Below are 16,715 nucleotides of genomic sequence, written 5' to 3'. Positions count from 1 at the left end.
TGGGTCTGTACTGTACAATACAGTCCCCTCTACTAACTGCCCTTGTTACCCGACCACCGCTAACCTTCTCCTTTATGAACTGGCGCAGTGGGGGAGGGGCTAACCCATGTTACATCTTAGAAACAAGGCAGGTGTTATCAAGAGTTTTTATTGTTTTCACAGGGACTGTTTTCAGACTTGTAGTGTTTGAGAGTAGCTTGTGAAACACGATGTTATATAAGCAAAGATCATGCATAGAGAGTTTGGCTGCCTCTGTTGTTAAATATGGTCTGTGTTGAAAATTGGCCAGATTTAATGGTGGTGTAGATATTTTTTTAAATGTAGGATGGAGGTCTTTAAAATCAGACACCACTGTGGTCTTTTCTCTGTTAACAAGAACATCGGGTTGGAGGGATTCAGAAGCCCTCAGCAAAAAATATAAAGTTTTGTGTACATTCAAGTGTAAGCGTGAATTATTTAACTAATTAGAAACCTAATTTTAATAGTTTGTTTTTCCGCATGCACACATTGAACGGTGTCGTCAGCATACAGTTGTATGTTGACAAATGGACAGGGTGTTAATATACAAGCTAAACAGAACTGGCCCAGCGTTGCCCCCTGGGGAACGGCGATATTACAGTTTTGTAGACTGAGTATTGTAGGCCGATACGTACACGTTGCTTCCTGTTTGAGCTCCTTGTGGTTCACTGTGTCACTTCCAAAAACTGCTTCACCACCTTCATCTAATGTGATGTCATGTACTTGTCATCAGGCGGCGTACCCCGGTGTGGAGCAGCCGCCCCCCCACCACCCCCCTACTACCATCACAGCCACCCCCCACCCCCACCTCACCAGGCCTACCATCACCACCACCACCCCCCCTGCAGCCACATGAGGCTCCGCCCCCTCGCTTCAGAGACAAGCAGCGAGCGCCGCAACACCGCGCCTTCACCTCCAGCCCGGTGAGTCTGCTGTGATTCTACTGACTCTACTGACAGTGGGGTAGTATTGTACCGTTTCTACTGTGTGGCCATGTCAATAATCTGATTGATAAATTATGTGTTTATTTATCTGACCCCTCTCCGTTTTTTTGTTTTTTTTGTGTTTTTTTTTCTCCCCATCCTGCAGCACGACTACGACATGCGTGTGGACGACTTCCTGCGGCGGACGCAGGCGGTGGTGAGCAGCCGGCGTGAGCGTGAGCGGCAGCGTGAACGTGACCGTGGCGGCCCCCGCCGCGAGAGAGAGAGAGAGAGAGTGAGGGACAGAGACAGGGAGAGAGAGAGGGACAAAGAGAGGGGGCGCTACCGCAGGTGATCGTGTCATATCCTGTCCAGGCTTTTATTTTGGCTGTTTCCTGTTTTTTGTTGAAAATTATGAATAAAAAATGAAACGAGCTACGTGATGACATCATCATCAGCTGCATCATCAGTTATGTGAATAAAATATTTAAAAAACTGTAAAAATACAAAATCTGGTGAGGTTTGATCAAAACATGAAAGGGAAGTGACATCACTGCACAGGCTTCATTTACAGTGTAATGTCTCCTGAACCTTCACACTTCATTTCCCAGAATCCTCTCTGTGGAGCTTCAGTTTGAGTCAGGACAGGAAGCTGTGTTTCAGTATTTTAGTGCAGAGCGCTCGCACAGCAACACTTTTAGTTTTTTCTCTAATCAGTGCTTTTATTGTGAAAGTTTCTCCTGTAAATCCTTCAAATTAAATGTCTAAAAACTTCCTGACTTCAACATTTTGTAGTTTTTTTTTTGTAGTTTTCTGTTGAGTGGAACCTCTGCTTCAGTAACTTATTTCATTATATATCGTCACACGAACATTCAAGTTGTTTGTACTCGTGATCGCCGCCTACTGGTGACGACACGTAAGTTTTGTTTCAGATCTTTTTCTTTTTTTTTTTTTTTGCATCTTTCTGATTGGTTGTTACCATGGTGACCAAACGTCTAGGAGATCAGTTTCATTGTGTATTGATCAGCAGCAGGTTAAACTGATCTGTGTTCAGTCTCAGTGTTAAAACAACAAAACTTTATTCGTTTCCTGTTTCTGAACAGAGGGGGTGGAGCTTCTCTGTTTTTGTACAAATAAAAAATAAAATCTGAAATCAGACTTGGTTTGTTTGTTCAGATTCTTACAGTCAGCTGATTTTTAATGTGACAGATTTCAGTTTCACAATATATTTCATGAGAATAACCCTTAATCAGATGAAGTCTCACACACACACGGCTGGACCTGTTTGTTTCAGGCTGAGTACGAACTGTTTTCAGACACCAGGCCAGGAGATAATCTGTGAATTAGACTCGTTAAACGGAGCACAATACATACAAAGACGGGATTAAAGTGAGCGCGGGCTCTTTCAGGCAGACGTGATAAGAGATTGTATTGATCAAATACAGAGTGAACAGAAGCTTAATCTGGATCAGATCTGGGGTGTGACCCCCTTTGCCTTCAGGTCTTCTCGGTACCAAGTTTCTGAAGGAACTCAGCAGGTTTAGAATTTTAAAACAATTGTCGTCTCTTCAGTCGTTCTTCTCTCTCCGCCGTCGTTGGCTGCAGCGTCGCAGGAAGAAGCGGACGCCCCCCCAGCAGAGGGCGGCAGCGGTCGCTATGGCGGCCAGCAGGGCGGCGCCGGTGTCCACGCTGTGGTACTGGAACCAGTTCAGCTCATGTGACGCCAGCCGTAGGTGTCTCGCTCCTCCGTGTCTCATCACAAACTCCACCCAGAAGGCGGCGGTGCTCAGCGGCGCCACTGGCTGGTCGCGGTGCAACGCCGACAGATGCTGCATGCTGGACTTGTAGCTGAGCGTCATGGGGAAAAAATAGATCGTTAATTCCTGTTGATTGTGAAGGAGCCGAGTGACAGACAGGAAATTAAAATAATTCAACAAGACTGAGACATGATTCGGCAGGAAGTCGGCGCTTTTATTGTGGAAGGAAAGATAAAGTAAAAAGTAACACTTGAAACCGACGACACAGAAAACAGGAAATATTAAAATACCAAAGTAACACTTCCTGTGACCTCACCTCGGCTGGTTGATGGCGGCGTGCAGCGCCTCCGTCAGCTCGTCGGATGTCAGATGGTTGAAGTCGAGGACGATGGCGGCGCCGCGGCGGCTCAGACGGGCGAGATTATCGGGCTGATCGGCAAAGAGCGGAATTCCGACCAGCGGCACGGCGTGATACACGGCCTCGTACAGACCGTTGGTGCCGCCGTGCGTCACAAACACTCGGGTCTTTGGGTGACCTAAGGAGGAAACACAGGGCTTTTATTGTGAAAATATTCCACAGATCTGTTCAGATAAACATGCTGATCTCAGGAAAAACACAGGCCTCTGTCGGCTTTTATTTTGAAATACTGTGTGTACCCAGCAGGTCGTTCTGAGGGATCCAATCAGAAAGCTTGGTGTTGGCTGCCAGAGTTCTGGGCGTGTCTCCGCTGTACCTCCAGATCACCTGCAAACGACCCAGATCAATATCCTGTCAACAGTGAAATGATTCTCCTGCCAGATCAAAGTGTTCAGGAGAAACTTTGCTTTGTCGTTCCGTTATCGTCTCGATCGCTCGACCAGGCCGATACGAAACCAGTGTAATCCATAATTCAGTCCAACATCCGCGTTCTGTCAGCAGCGGCTATTTCTCCCAGGTCGAGCTGATTTACACGTTTCACAGTTTGACGATGCAGCTCTAAGAAGTGGGAGGAGTTAGTTTAGTTTATCAAAATAAAACCAGCTGCCAGGATAGATGGAGACCCTGAAACCTTTCACAGCCCGGAGATTATAAAGAAAAGATGAATAATTAATTAAACTAGTAATTAAATTAAACATCTGTCCTGAACCTCCTCCAAAGTTCAGGTGTTTTACTAAAGTACACGACTGCATTTATGATTTCAGTTAAATTTTTCACCGTGGGATCAAACTGGTGTCAGTGACATCACTAATGGGCCGGCAGCTCTCTGATAGGCTGCCTGCAGACACGTCCTGTTTGTCTGCCGATCATCAGCACAGCGTTTTATTTCGCGACAGGATTATATTTAATGACCGTTTTAATGACTTCATCTCCTGCTGGCGAGTTTAACCTGCGGCAAGACATCATTATGACATCATAGCAGTACTGATAATCTGAGTGACTCATCACAGACGCAGCAGGTTCTCCCTGACGTCCCTGAATGTGTCTGTGAATGGGTGGAGCTTCTGACCTTTTGTGGGATTCGTCCGAAGGCAGCGGCGATGACATCAGCACGCTCTGTTGTCAGGTTAGTTACCATAGAGCCGAAGGAGACCACCACCACACCGGCATCGCCCGAGCTCTGCACGAACGCCTCCAGGTCCTGCAGGACATGACATCATATTTACATCATCACTAGCGTCATCATCAACTTATTGTATCATTTCAAAATAAAACTTCCAGTCAGCAGCAGAAAGTGGAGCTCATGCCTCTGGAAGCTGATTGGCTGGTTTGCAGTGCAGACCGCCCACGTGTTTGAAGTTGGGCGGGAACGGTCGTGGCGTCTCCAGATCCCAGAAGGTCCTGATGAGCCAGACATCAGCATTTCCCAGAGTCCTGCAGAAGCTGCTGGGACTTCCTGTCCACACAGGAAACAGCACAATGCTTTTATTCTGAAGGGATTTTTAGTTTCACTAAACTTTCCTTTGTTTATTTTTCAGATCTTTTTATGTTATGTTAATTTCACTTTTTGACTTTCAGACTTTAGATTTTGTCCCTTCTGGGGCTCCATAGAGACACCTGACTGAGGAGACCAAAAGATGTGTTTATTGATGGCTGTGACCTCCTCCGTCCCCCGCCCCTCTGACCTTTGACCTCGCTGTAGTAGCTATCCAGCGAAAGACTCCAGAACACCTCGGTCACCACCGACAGCCAGGCGTACGTCACCGCGCTGGTCAGCCTCTCCACAAACGTCATGTGGTCGCCGTACGGCAGCGGAGCCGCCGGCACGTAGGACGGTGGTGCGGGGGCGTGGCCACAGTGTCGCTCCATGACGCCGCCGAAAGAGAAGCGAAGCGAGACGACGAACGGCAGGCCGAGCACGTCGGCCACCAGGTCGGCGCACATCACCATGGGGTCGAGCAGGACGGCGTCGAAGGCCGCGCCCCGCAGCGTCGCCATCAGCTGCTGGTTCTTCAACATGGAGTCACACTGCCGCATCCCGTAGTCCACCGAGCGCCGCATCCAATCACCCATCTTCAGAAACTTCTGCAGCGGCGAAGAAACGTGAGACTCGTACATGGAGAAGTTAATGAAGTCCTGAGTGAGACCGTCAACGTCGGCCCTGCTGAACGGGACCTGAAGAGACCAGAGACACGTTAATCCAAGTCCATCTGAACGGGACCTGAAGAGACCAAAGACATGTTAGTCCAGAACGTTCTGAAGAAAGGGACCTGAAGAGACCGGAGACACATTAATCCAGAACCATCTGAACGGGACCTGAAGAGACCAAAGACATGTTAGTCCAGAACGTTCTGAAGAAAGGGACCTGAAGAGACCGGAGACACATTAATCCAGAACCATCTGAACGGGACCTGAAGAGACCAAAGACATGTTAGTCCAGAACGTTCTGAAGAAAGGGACCTGAAGAGACCGGAGACACATTAATCCAGAACCGTCTGATCGGGACCGGAAGAAGAGACCAAAGACATAACTCAGTTAGTACAGAACCGTCCAACTCGCAGACCGTCACGTTACAGCACCTTGAAAACCAGGAAGTTGAACTTGGTGGCATCGCGGCTGCTATTGTAGTTGACGGATGGCGACGCATCGGCGACTAAAACAGTGACCGAGTGGTTCCTCCTCACCAGCTCCTCCATGATGCTCCGCATGTTCAACCAATGGCTGTACTCGCCTGGAAATACCAAAACATGGCCGCCGTGAGCCGGAGTGTACGGAAAGAGGAAGAAGAGGGCGTGGGGAAGAAGAAGAAGAAGGCGAAACGGAGAAACGTGCATCACGAGTCCAGCAACAAAACTGACCCTGTTAGAGTTCGACAAACGTTCTGCCTCAGAGACAGAAACAAGCAGAAACTCTGCCAACATAAAATCTGCAGATCCAAAGTCCAGACTGGTCAGAGGTCAGTTGAGGAGCTGCACTCTGATTGGACCTCGCAGCGGACTCCCCCTGCTAGACCAATCACTTTACTGACACGGATCCCAGTGTCTCACAGGCTCCAATCATACCTTCACAGGTAGGCTCATGTTCCCCCCCGGTCCTGGTCCAGATTGTGCCGTTATGTGTGTTATTTCCATTTTGTTCAATGTGTGTGCTTTCACTTTGAAACTCTCCCTCCGGAAGCTATTAAACCGCTTTTATCGCTCAGGCTCTTTTATTTTGATGTTCCTGCCGGAAGTTCCGTCGTTGCGGCTTCCGTTAGCTTGACGCCGGTCTGCGGTGATAACGGAGACACAGATTCCTCCTGAAACACCGGCCACATTTGGCATTTCCCAGCCGGTAAACTGCCTGAGATGAAAGATGAGAGGATTTAACGGAGACTAACGGACCCGCAGGGCTTGAAAAGGTAAAACGAACCGTTGAAATGTCCCGGATAAACAGCTGCACACAACCTAAAGCCTGCTAACGGCAGCTAGCCGCTGCTAGCTCCACCACTTTCCTTTATTTCCCCAAATCCCGTTTTATCCTCCTCTATCCCGCAACGTTCCCGCGTTCTCTTAAGTTTTCCTTCGCGTTACGTCACACAAATTCCCGCTGTGACGAAATTAACCGTCAAAATCTCCCGTTAATCAGCTGACGGTGAAAACGGTTCAGATTTACTGGAATATTTCTGGGATTGCACAGCAGGATGAGTCTCGCGAGAGGACGCGAGAGCTCCGCCGAAGTGTTTCAAACTGTCCGAAACGTGAAGACGGAGACATTATTGATGTTCTCTCGTAAATAGGTAGTAAAACAGAAACGTAGCAGGTACCTGCCTTACCAGGTAGCTTCAGGAGGAACATCCTCATGACTGTTGCCATGGGGACTCACGCCCCATCTCTAAACTGTTCCGAGCAGCTTTTGTTCGTGTTCGGTTAACTCGAGGTTACCCTGGATACGTGAACTACACACCATCTGTTACTGCGTTACAGAGGAGGAGCGTTAACGTTAATACGCCCCGTCTGTACTCGCCGTTACCCAGGAGGAGCGTTAACGTTAATACGCCCCGTCTGTACTCGCCGTTACCCAGGAGGAGCGTTAACGTTAATACGCCCCGTCTGTACTCGCCGTTACCCAGGAGGAGCGTTAACGTTAATACGCCCCGTCTGTACTCGCCGTTACCCAGGAGGAGCGTTAATACGTCCCGTCTGTACTCGCCGTTACCCAGGAGCAGCGTAATACGTCCCGTCTGTACTCGCCGTTACCCAGGAGGAGCGTTAACGTTAATACGCCCCGTCTGTACTCGCCGTTACCCAGAGGAGCGTTAATACGTCCCGTCTGTACTCGCCGTTACCCAGGAGGAGCGTTAACGTTAATACGCCCCGTCTGTACTCGCCGTTACCCAGGAGGAGCGTTAACGTTAATACGCCCCGTCTGTACTCGCCATTACCCAGGAGGAGCGTTAACGTTAATACGCCCCGTCTGTACTCGCCGTTGCCCAGGAGGAGCGTTAACGTTAATACGCCCCGTCTGTACTCGCCGTTGCCCAGGAGAGCGTTAACGTTAATACGCCCCGTCTGTACTCGCCGTTACCCAGGAGGAGCGTTAATACGTCCCGTCTGTACTCGCCGTTACCCAGGAGGAGCGTTAATACGTCCCGTCTGTACTCGCCGTTACCCAGGAGGAGCGTTAACGTTAATACGCCCCGTCTGTACTCGCCGTTACCCAGGAGGAGCGTTAATACGTCCCGTCTGTACTCGCCGTTACCCAGGAGGAGCGTTAACGTTAATACGCCCGTCTGTACTCGCCATTACCCAGAGGAGCGTTAACGTTAATACGCCCCGTCTGTACTCGCCGTTGCCCAGGAGGAGCGTTAACGTTAATACGCCCTGTCCAAAGGGTCCAACGACGTGTCGGCCGCCACGCTGTTAGATTTGGCGTTAACGCTCATGTCCTGTCGACGTGCATTCCTCAGGAGAAAACACGGAGCGCGCTCGGCCCCTCCTATGTGAACGCGCCGCGCTCGGCCCCTCCTATGTGAACGCGCTCGGCCCCTCCTATGTGAACGCGCCGCGCTCGGCCCCTCCTATGTGAACGCGCCGCGCTCGCCCCTCCTATGTGAACGCGCCGCGCTCGGCCCCTCCTATGTGAACGCGCTCGGCCCTCCTATGTGAGCGCGCTGGGCCCCTCCTATGTTCGGCCCTCCTATGTGAACGCGCTCGGCCCCTCCTATGTTCGGCCCCTCCTATGTTCGGCCCCTCCTATGTGAACGCGCTCGGCCCCTCCTATGTGAGCGCGCTCGGCCCCTCCTATGTTCGGCCCCTCCTATGTTCGGCCCCTCCTATGTTCGGCCCCTCCTATGTTCGGCCCCTCCTATGTGAACGCGCTCGGCCCCTCCTATGTTCGGCCCCTCCTATGTTCGGCCCCTCCTATGTGAACGCGCTCGGCCCCTCCTATGTGAGCGCGCTGGGCCCCTCCTATGTTCGGCCCCTCCTATGTGAACGTGCTCGGCCCCTCCTATGTTCGGCCCCTCCTATGTGAGCGCGCTCGGCCCCTCCTATGTGAGCGCGCTCGGCCCCTCCTATGTTCGGCCCCTCCTATGTTCGGCCCCTCCTATGTTCGGCCCCTCCTATGTGAACGCGCTGGGCCCCTCCTATGTTCGGCCCCTCCTATGTGAACGCGCTCGGCCCTCCTATGTGAACGCGCCGCGCTGGGCCCCTCCTATGTTCGGCCCCTCCTATGTTCGGCCCCTCCTATGTGAACGCGTTCGGCCCCTCCTATGTTCGGCCCCTCCTATGTTCGGCCCCTCCTATGTTGGGCCCCTCCTATGTTCGGCCCCTCCTATGTGAACGCGCCGCGCTGGGCCCCTCCTATGTTCGGCCCTCCTATGTTCGGCCCCTCCTATGTTGGGCCCCTCCTATGTTCGGCCCCTCCTATGTTCGGCCCCTCCTATGTGAACGCGCTCGGCCCCTCCTATGTTCGGCCCCTCCTATGTGAACGCGCTCGGCCCCTCCTATGTGAACGCGCCGCGCTGGGCCCCTCCTATGTTCGGCCCCTCCTATGTGAACGCGTTCGGCCCCTCCTATGTGAACGCGTTCGGCCCCTCCTATGTTCGGCCCCTCCTATGTTCGGCCCCTCCTATGTGAACGCGTTCGGCCCCTCCTATGTTCGGCCCTCCTATGTTGGGCCCCTCCTATGTTCGGCCCCTCCTATGTGAACGCGTTCGGCCCCTCCTATGTTCGGCCCCTCCTATGTGAACGCGCTCGGCCCCTCCTATGTTGGGCCCCTCCTATGTGAACGCGCTCGGCCCCTCCTATGTGAACGCGTTCGGCCCCTCCTATGTTCGGCCCCTCCTATGTTGGGCCCCTCCTATGTTCGGCCCCTCCTATGTGAACGCGTTCGGCCCCTCCTGTGTTCGGCCCCTCCTATGTGAACGTGCTCGGCCCCTCCTATGTGAACGTGTTGGGCCCCTCCTATGTTGGGCCCCTCCTATGTGAACGCGCTCGGCCCCTCCTATGTGAACGCGTTCGGCCCCTCCTATGTTTGGCCCCTCCTATGTTGGGCCCCTCCTATGTTCGGCCCCTCCTATGTTCGGCCCCTCCTATGTTCGGCCCCTCCTATGTTGGGCCCCTCCTATGTTCGGCCCCTCCTATGTGAACGTGTTGGGCCCCTCCTATTTGGGCCCCTCCTATGTGAACGCGCTCGGCCCCTCCTATGTGAACGCGCTCGGCCCCTCCTATGTTGGGCCCCTCCTATGTTCGGCCCCTCCTATGTTTGGCCCCTCCTATGTTGGGCCCCTCCTATGTTCGGCCCCTCCTATGTGAACGCGCTCGGCCCCTCCTATGTTCGGCCCCTCCTATGTTTGGCCCCTCCTATGTTTGGCCCCTCCTGTGTTCGGCCCCTCCTGTGTTGGGCCCCTCCTATGTTGGGCCCCTCCTATGTGAACGCGCACCAACTCCAGTTTAGTTCTGAGTCCGCTCACCGACATCGTAGCTGAACTGCAGCAGTTAGTCTGAGCAGGTTGAGTTTACGATGGCGACCTTAAGTGAAGACGGTGAACGTGTCCCGAGAGGAGACGACCGGATGAGCCCGTGCTGTCCCGTTAAACGGACCTGCGGCGCTTTTCCTCCTTTTAGATGGAAGATGCTCTTTAATGCTGCGTCACTTGAACTTGAAATGTAACTGTATGAAAGTTTTACAGTTTTTAGTACTTAACACTGTTTCCTCTCTCTCTCAGTCTTCGCCATGCTCACTCAACCGCTGAACCTGAGTGACAGTGAGAGGGGGCGGGGCCTGCCCGCCGTGACCCCACCCCCTGGCCTCCCACTGGCTGGTGAGGAGGAGACGCAGACAGGTGAGGGCTTATTGTCTGATAGGTTTGGGCGAGAGAGCACATGTTTACATGCAGAGTTAGAGAGAGAGACTGACTGTCTGTTTCTCCTCCTTCAGGAGTCTCCTCTCCTCCTCCTCCCTGGGCCTCCTCTTCACCCTCCCCTCCTCCTCCTCCCTCTTCCTCCTCTTCACCCTCCTCTCCTCCTCCCCCTCCTCCCTGTGCCTCCTCCTCACCCTCCTCTCCTCCTCCTCCTCCTCCCTGTGCCTCCTCTTCACCCTCTCCTCCTCCTCCTCCTTGTGCCTCCTCTCCTCCTCCTCCCCCTTCCCCTCCCTGTGCCTCCTCCTCACCCTCCTCTCCTCCTCCTCCTCCTCCTCCCCTGTGCCTCCTCCTCACCCTCCTCTCCTCCTCCTCCCCCTCCCTGTGCCTCCTCTTCCTCCTGTGCTCTGTCTCTAGCTCCTCCTCCCTCCTCTTGCTCCTCCTCTTCTGTCACTCCTCCTCCACCTCCTGCGGCCCTCCTCAATCCTCTTCCACCTCCTCCATCTTCTGTCTCTTTTCCTCCTCCTGTCTTTCTTACTCATTGTACTTCTCCCACCTCCTCTCCCTTTTCTCCTCCTCCTTCCTCCACTCCTCCTGTCCCTCTGTCCCTCCTTCCCCCACCACCTCCTGCTCCTTCTGTTTCTCCTCCGTCCCTCCATCCTCTTCCTCCTGCCTTGTTGTGTCCTCGTTCAGTCTGCACTCCTCCTTCTGCTCCTCCTATCTCTCCTACTCCTTTCATTTCATCTTCTCTTCCTGTTTCTCCTCCTCCTGTTGCTCCTTCTCTTTCTCCTCCTCTTTGTTCTAACCTCCCTACTCTCCCTTCTTCCTCCTCCTCTACCCCTCCTCCTCTCCTTCATCACCACTCTTCACCTCTCATTTCTCCTCCTTCTGCTATATGTGGTCCTGTGCATCCCCTCTCCTCTTCACTTCCTGGTCTTCCTCCTCCTCCTCCTCCCTGCTGCCCCTGCTCCTCCCTCCTGCCTCGCCTCCTCTCAGCTCACCGGTTGGAGGTGCGACGCCTCCTGCGAGGAGCTCTGGCCTCCCTCGGCCGTCGCCTGGACTCTCTGGAGAGGAGCAGCAGGAGGAAGAAGAGGAGCAGGCAGAGAGGAGGAGGAGGAGTGTCCGGTCCTGCGGGTGAGTCTGAGTCCTCCTTCGTCTGCTCCTCCTCCTACAGTCTGACCTGCAGAGCGCTGATGATCGGTCACTGATTACTCACTTTAACCAGCATAATGACGCAAGCTGCCCGGCCCCGCGGAGGACGCGCGAGTCGGCCCGGGCGCCCCGCTGGCGCCCCGCTGGCGCCCCGCATAAGGTCCCCAAGTTGGGTGTTGATCGGCCGTTCCAAACGGAGGCGAAATGTCCTGCGTTTGAAAATGCCAGTGGAATGAGTGGGATTGACTTCGATTTTAGCGCCACCTGTAAGCGTAACTGTACCAGTTTTGTGAGGTGTGATCAGGGGCCAGTGGGGAAGAATTGACCCAAATTTGGTGTCACCGGACTTGCGGTTATGGAGATATAAATGAATGTATGAGAATGGGAGTGTTTTTTGATATATGATTACAGCGCCACATAGAGGCGGATTGATCGGCCGTTCCAAACCGAGGCGAAATGTGTCATGGTTGGAAATCCCATTCATTTCAGTGGGATTTTCCACGGCCTTTCAGCTTAGATTATAGCGCCACCTAGAATCCGAATTGAACAAAATTTTTCAGGTGTCATCAGGGGCCAGTGGGGAAGAACTGACCCAAATTTGGTGTCACCGGACTTGCGGTTATGGAGATATAAATGCGTGTAAGTCAATGTGATTTTTTTTTTACGCCTTAATCTGCAATAACAGCGCCACCTATGGGCATACTTGGGTGAAGTTTGGTTCCTGTAGTAAGGGGACCATGCAGAACAATTCGGCACTGGTTTCACGTCAGTGTGACTTGTGGTTAGAGGAACGATTTTCTTGGAAGAAATAGCGCCCCCTAGGGCGGGTTGCACCAAATTTTGCACAGGCCCTCAGGAGGGCGTCCCACATTAACGGCCCAAATTTGGTGTCGATCGGCCATTCCAAAGCGAAGATATGACATCATTTCCTGTTAGTAGCGTTTTTTGCAAACGTTTGCCAGCATATAATTGCGACATTTTTTGTGGGATCAAATTTCCTCTACAAACTTTCATCAGCTTGGTCCAGAGATTATCCGTGCCAAGTTTGGCGGCTTCAGAGGAGTTAATGAAAATAGGTTTTTCAGTTTTCGCGATGCAGTGAACTGGACCTACCCTAGCAGTTTCCGTCTAGGCCGCAGTATGAGTTTATACACGGAAGCATAAAAATAATAATATAAACGACAACGAAAACAAGGGTTCCCAGTCGCTTCGCTGGTACTGGGAACCGCGATGCCTTGCTTTCGCGGGTTACGCCGGGTAGACGGATCTGATGGAGGGCGTGCTCGTCCTGGCGTGCTCGTCCTGACGTGCTCGTCCTGACGTGCTCGTCCTGACGTGCTCGTCCTGACGTGCTCGTCCTGACGTACGCTTGCTCACACTGAAATAAACTCTTTCTCTTTGTTGTCTTCAGGTGCGACTGCCTCCTCCTGCAGCCCCGCCCACCTCCCACATGTTCCCACCTCCTCTTCATCTTCAGACAGCGAGGACTCACCCACGCCTCCTCTCTCCTCTAGTTTGAGCCAATCAGAGCAGAGTTGGAGGAGCAGAGGGGAGGAGGAGGGGGAGTGGAGGGGGAGGAAAAGGAGGAGGAAGAACCACAGAGGAAGAGAGACACGTGTTCTTCCAGGACACACAGAAGAAGAAGATGAAGAAGAGGAGGATGCTGGGAGATTTGTGGGGCGGATGGCGGTCTCCTGCGGGGGAGGAGGAGGAACAGAGGAGGAGGCGCCACTCACTCTACGCAACTTTAACCACAGGAAACACAAAAGAAGAGAGGGGGGCGGAGCCAGCCAATTAGAGAAGGCCGTTAGTGTCATCAGGCAGAAGAACGGTTACAGAGCGCCGCTGCTGGCGCACAGGTGAGTTATAATCATACAGGTAGATCAGTACGTGAATCCGGGTACAGCTATCTGACTGGACTATAGGTGATGTCATTACAGGTGAGGAACAAATGTTATATAGCCTTCGGTTTAAGGCGGTGACGGCGCCCGAGCGTGACCCGTTTCCTCTGTAACACTGTATCACATCATACATTTCTGTGTTTCTCTTTCCAGCGTCTCTGCCTCCTCTTCCCAGCATGCATTGCACCTCCTAGAGCCAGCCCACAGTGGTCAGACCTGCGGCCAGTCAGAAGCACTGAGAGTCTCTTCAGGCCAATGGTGTTTCTCTGACTTCATCCCGCCCCTCTCCTCCAATCACAGTGCTGTCCACCTATGGCTCTACCCCTCCTCCTTTAGCCCCGCCCCCATGCTGAGGCTATCAGCTGTTGCCATGGAGATGATGTGCGAGTCAGTTGTGGGCGGAGCTTGCGGTGGTCTTCTGCGGCCCCTGAAGGACTGGACGGCCCCGCCCAGTCTCAGCAGCGACCACTGGTTAGTCTCCTGGTTACACTAATGAGACATTAATATTCATCGTGAGTCGTTAATATTGATCAGGCCACAGTAAGGTATTTACATGTTGAGTTTGTCGTATTGTTGTAATTAAAACGTTTTGTCTTTGCAGCTACGTGCGGACGTCTTCGTCCAGTAATCTGAATAAATCACGTTCATAGTTTTAGTTTATTACTAATAAAACTTTGAAGTTTTTAATAGTTTAAATTATTTCTGGTTGCAGCCTGACGTTTCCCGCCCGGCGACAGCAGAAGCAGCGGGCCAATCACAGCACCCGGAGCATCCTCTTACCCCAGCGATGGCCCCCTCTCCTCCCCCCGTGTCCAGCCAATGGGCTGTCTGCTCCGCTCCCCGCTGGCCAATCAGCAGCGGGTTCTGAGTTCCTCAGCACAAACGGAGAGGTGAGGCCTTTCTTCCTGTCTGTTCGGATAGGCTCCGCCCTCTGTCAAGCTGTCCTGCAGCCTGATGCCGGGAATCCTCTGACCCCGGCTACGGCACGTCCCGGCTGCTCCTCGACTGTGTTGCGTCCTCAGCCCGGCGTCCAGGCCCACCGGAAGCGTGTCAGAAGCGTTTGAGCAGCGGAGCGTGCAGCCTGCACCACGTTATCGACTTGTTATTCATTTGTCCTTTTGGAGCTCCTGCTACCTCCTTCACGACTCTCTGGGACCCGTTTCCTTCCCACAGGGAGCCTTTCAGAATCAGAGCGCGCTGCCTGGTCTTGCTGACGTGATTAGATTTTGTTGATTTGGTAATCAGTGTTTACTTTCTGTGCTGCTGCTGTGATTCCGTAGGCTACGCAGTAAAATGATTTCTTTGTAGACATAATATAGAGATAGACGCCCCATCAGCCGCTACTGCCTAGTGGCGCGGGCGAGCCGTGGGGCCGCCATCTTGAAACGGTCACCCGCTCCACTCATTGTAATCTGTTGGGCAGGTGCAATGAGCTGTCAGCGTATTTAATTAATCGTACCTCACTGAACACCGAACGGATTTCACGCGGGTTTTTTGCTGCAAAGGTCTTACATGTAGCTATGACACAGGATACGTGGTTCGCCGTATTTTAATACTCATAGTGGGCTCAAGAGTATTCTGATATGTAAAGTGACCAGACTCCGAGATCAAAACTGGGAACATAATCCACGAAAAGGGGAAACGGGGACATTTCAAGTTTGACTATCAAATTTTTTCTATTTTCAATAATTCCTATTACTTCTGTTCAGAGTTTTTTCTGTATGTAGCCAGAGACAGGCAGCCAAAAACGGGGACATAAATACGATAGAGAAGCAGAAACAGATAGAGTAAAGTCAGACATTTGAATAATTTGAACCAATACAACAACATATGATCAAATTATGAGTGAACTCGAAGCTTTTTATATTTGTCCCTCTCTGTCACGAGCTAACACCCCTGAAAGAGGGCTGTTCTGCAGAGCTATTTTCTCGTGCTCCTTTCTGCAGTTGAGGTGAGTTTGGCGAGGTGGATGCAGCCTAATCCAGAGAAACACACACACAACCTGGATGGATGTCGAAGCCGAACTCTCCTCAGTGTGTTCGTCAAGCGTTCCACTCTCCTCCCGGACGATGTGTGTGACTGTCGGCACCTTAAGACGAGTTCACGCTACACGATTCTACAGCGTCTCACCGCCTGTGCGAGGCTACTTCTCAGGTCTGTGTGTCAGCCGCTGAATCTCTGGTGTCATCAGAGTGCACTCCACGAGAGGCGTCTCCTCCTCCGTGACGTTGCACGGTGGACGACTTCTGCACGGCGGCCTCCTGGTCTTCCCTGTGCTCGTGCGTCCTGCTGCGATGGTCCTCTGTGAGCGTGCGGTTCTTTCTCCCATCCGGACGCTCGCCCTGCTCTGTGCGCAGCTGAGCAGTCGATGTTGTGACCTCCGGTCCCCGTCATCTGCATCTGTACTGCTGCGACCTGTACTGCTGCGGGGCCCCTATCCGGTCCCTGGCCTTTTACGCATGGGTCAGCCCTCCCCATGTGGCGTCATTGGTAATTGCGAGCATGCCGACACAAATACAGCGGACTGCGGGGGCCTGGGTGGTTAATTATGTGGCTCTGGGCAGGTGGTTCGGTCTGGGCCAGTGATGCGTTAACTCTTCCCCTTCACCTCTAACCAACAGCGATGGCGTTAGAGGGCGGAGCCTATACTCATAGAATCTGGAGTTACAACACGTAACTATCGTCAACTAACGTCTCAAACGTAGGAGACGTTCTGTCCGGCAGCTCGCCGCTCCCTGATGCTCGTTGCTACTATTATCTAATTCATTGCATTCCTGCTTTTCTTCTCAGCGAGGTAAACGAGTCTCTCAGATACGAATCCGCCGCGCATCGCCACGGGAAACGCCGCTCACACCGATGGGACTGCCAAAGGTCAAAAGGTCAGGAAAGGGGGGACGGAGGAGATCAAACTAGTGAAAATGATCAAAGATGAAAAGAATCACACTTGTTTGTTTGTTTGTTTGTTTTCAGGTTAAAGAAGAAAGAGTTCAGTCTGGAGGAGATTTACACTAACAAGAACTACAAATCCCCCACCACCAACAGGTAAAAACTACAAATCCCACCACCAACGGGTAAAAACTACAATCCCCCACCACCAACGGGTAAAAACTACAAATCCCCCACCACCAACAGGTAAAAACTACAAATCCCACCACCAACGGGTAAAAACTACAAATCCCCCACCACCAACAGGTAAAAACTACA

General features: G+C 52.5%; 2 protein-coding genes and 1 long non-coding RNA gene across 4 annotated transcripts; 2 read left to right on the top strand and 1 right to left on the bottom strand.

Moving 5' to 3' along the window:
- The first annotated feature begins 7 nt into the window (after positions 1–7).
- Positions 8–2,099, top strand: LOC119914167. Its single transcript, XR_005446735.1, has 2 exons — positions 8–941; positions 1,108–2,099. It is a non-coding gene; the product is annotated as an uncharacterized LOC119914167 (long non-coding RNA).
- Positions 2,008–6,367, bottom strand: LOC119914166 (UDP-glucuronosyltransferase 2A1-like). Of its 2 annotated transcripts, none has more exons than XM_038733252.1 (7): positions 5,696–6,367; positions 4,802–5,291; positions 4,424–4,572; positions 4,186–4,317; positions 3,356–3,443; positions 3,015–3,234; positions 2,008–2,789 (listed from the first exon to the last, which is right to left on the bottom strand). In XM_038733252.1, exons 1-7 carry the CDS (start codon positions 6,035–6,037, stop codon positions 2,510–2,512), a joined length of 1,701 nt encoding a protein of 566 aa, XP_038589180.1. In that variant the 5' UTR covers positions 6,038–6,367; the 3' UTR covers positions 2,008–2,509. The 2 variants fall into 2 exon arrangements, with proteins under 2 accessions (XP_038589180.1, XP_038589182.1); XM_038733254.1 differs by having other exon boundaries at positions 5,975–6,367.
- Positions 6,364–16,715, top strand: LOC119914918 (translation initiation factor IF-2-like). Its single transcript, XM_038734461.1, has 9 exons — positions 6,364–6,516; positions 10,327–10,443; positions 10,876–11,592; positions 13,022–13,469; positions 13,665–13,982; positions 14,113–14,130; positions 14,224–14,401; positions 16,302–16,390; positions 16,482–16,715. The coding sequence occupies exons 2-9, from the start codon at positions 10,335–10,337 to the stop codon at positions 16,555–16,557; spliced, it is 1,953 nt and encodes a 650-aa protein (XP_038590389.1). The 5' UTR covers positions 6,364–6,516; positions 10,327–10,334; the 3' UTR covers positions 16,558–16,715.

Source organism: Micropterus salmoides, unplaced genomic scaffold, assembly GCF_014851395.1.
Source record: "Micropterus salmoides isolate LMB-PRFRI ecotype aquatic unplaced genomic scaffold, ASM1485139v1 Ms_hic_scaffold_20, whole genome shotgun sequence".
Classification (NCBI taxonomy): Eukaryota; Metazoa; Chordata; class Actinopteri; order Centrarchiformes; family Centrarchidae; genus Micropterus; species Micropterus salmoides.
Note: the sequence above shows the minus strand (reverse complement) of the source record. Positions and strands in the feature narration are given on the sequence as shown.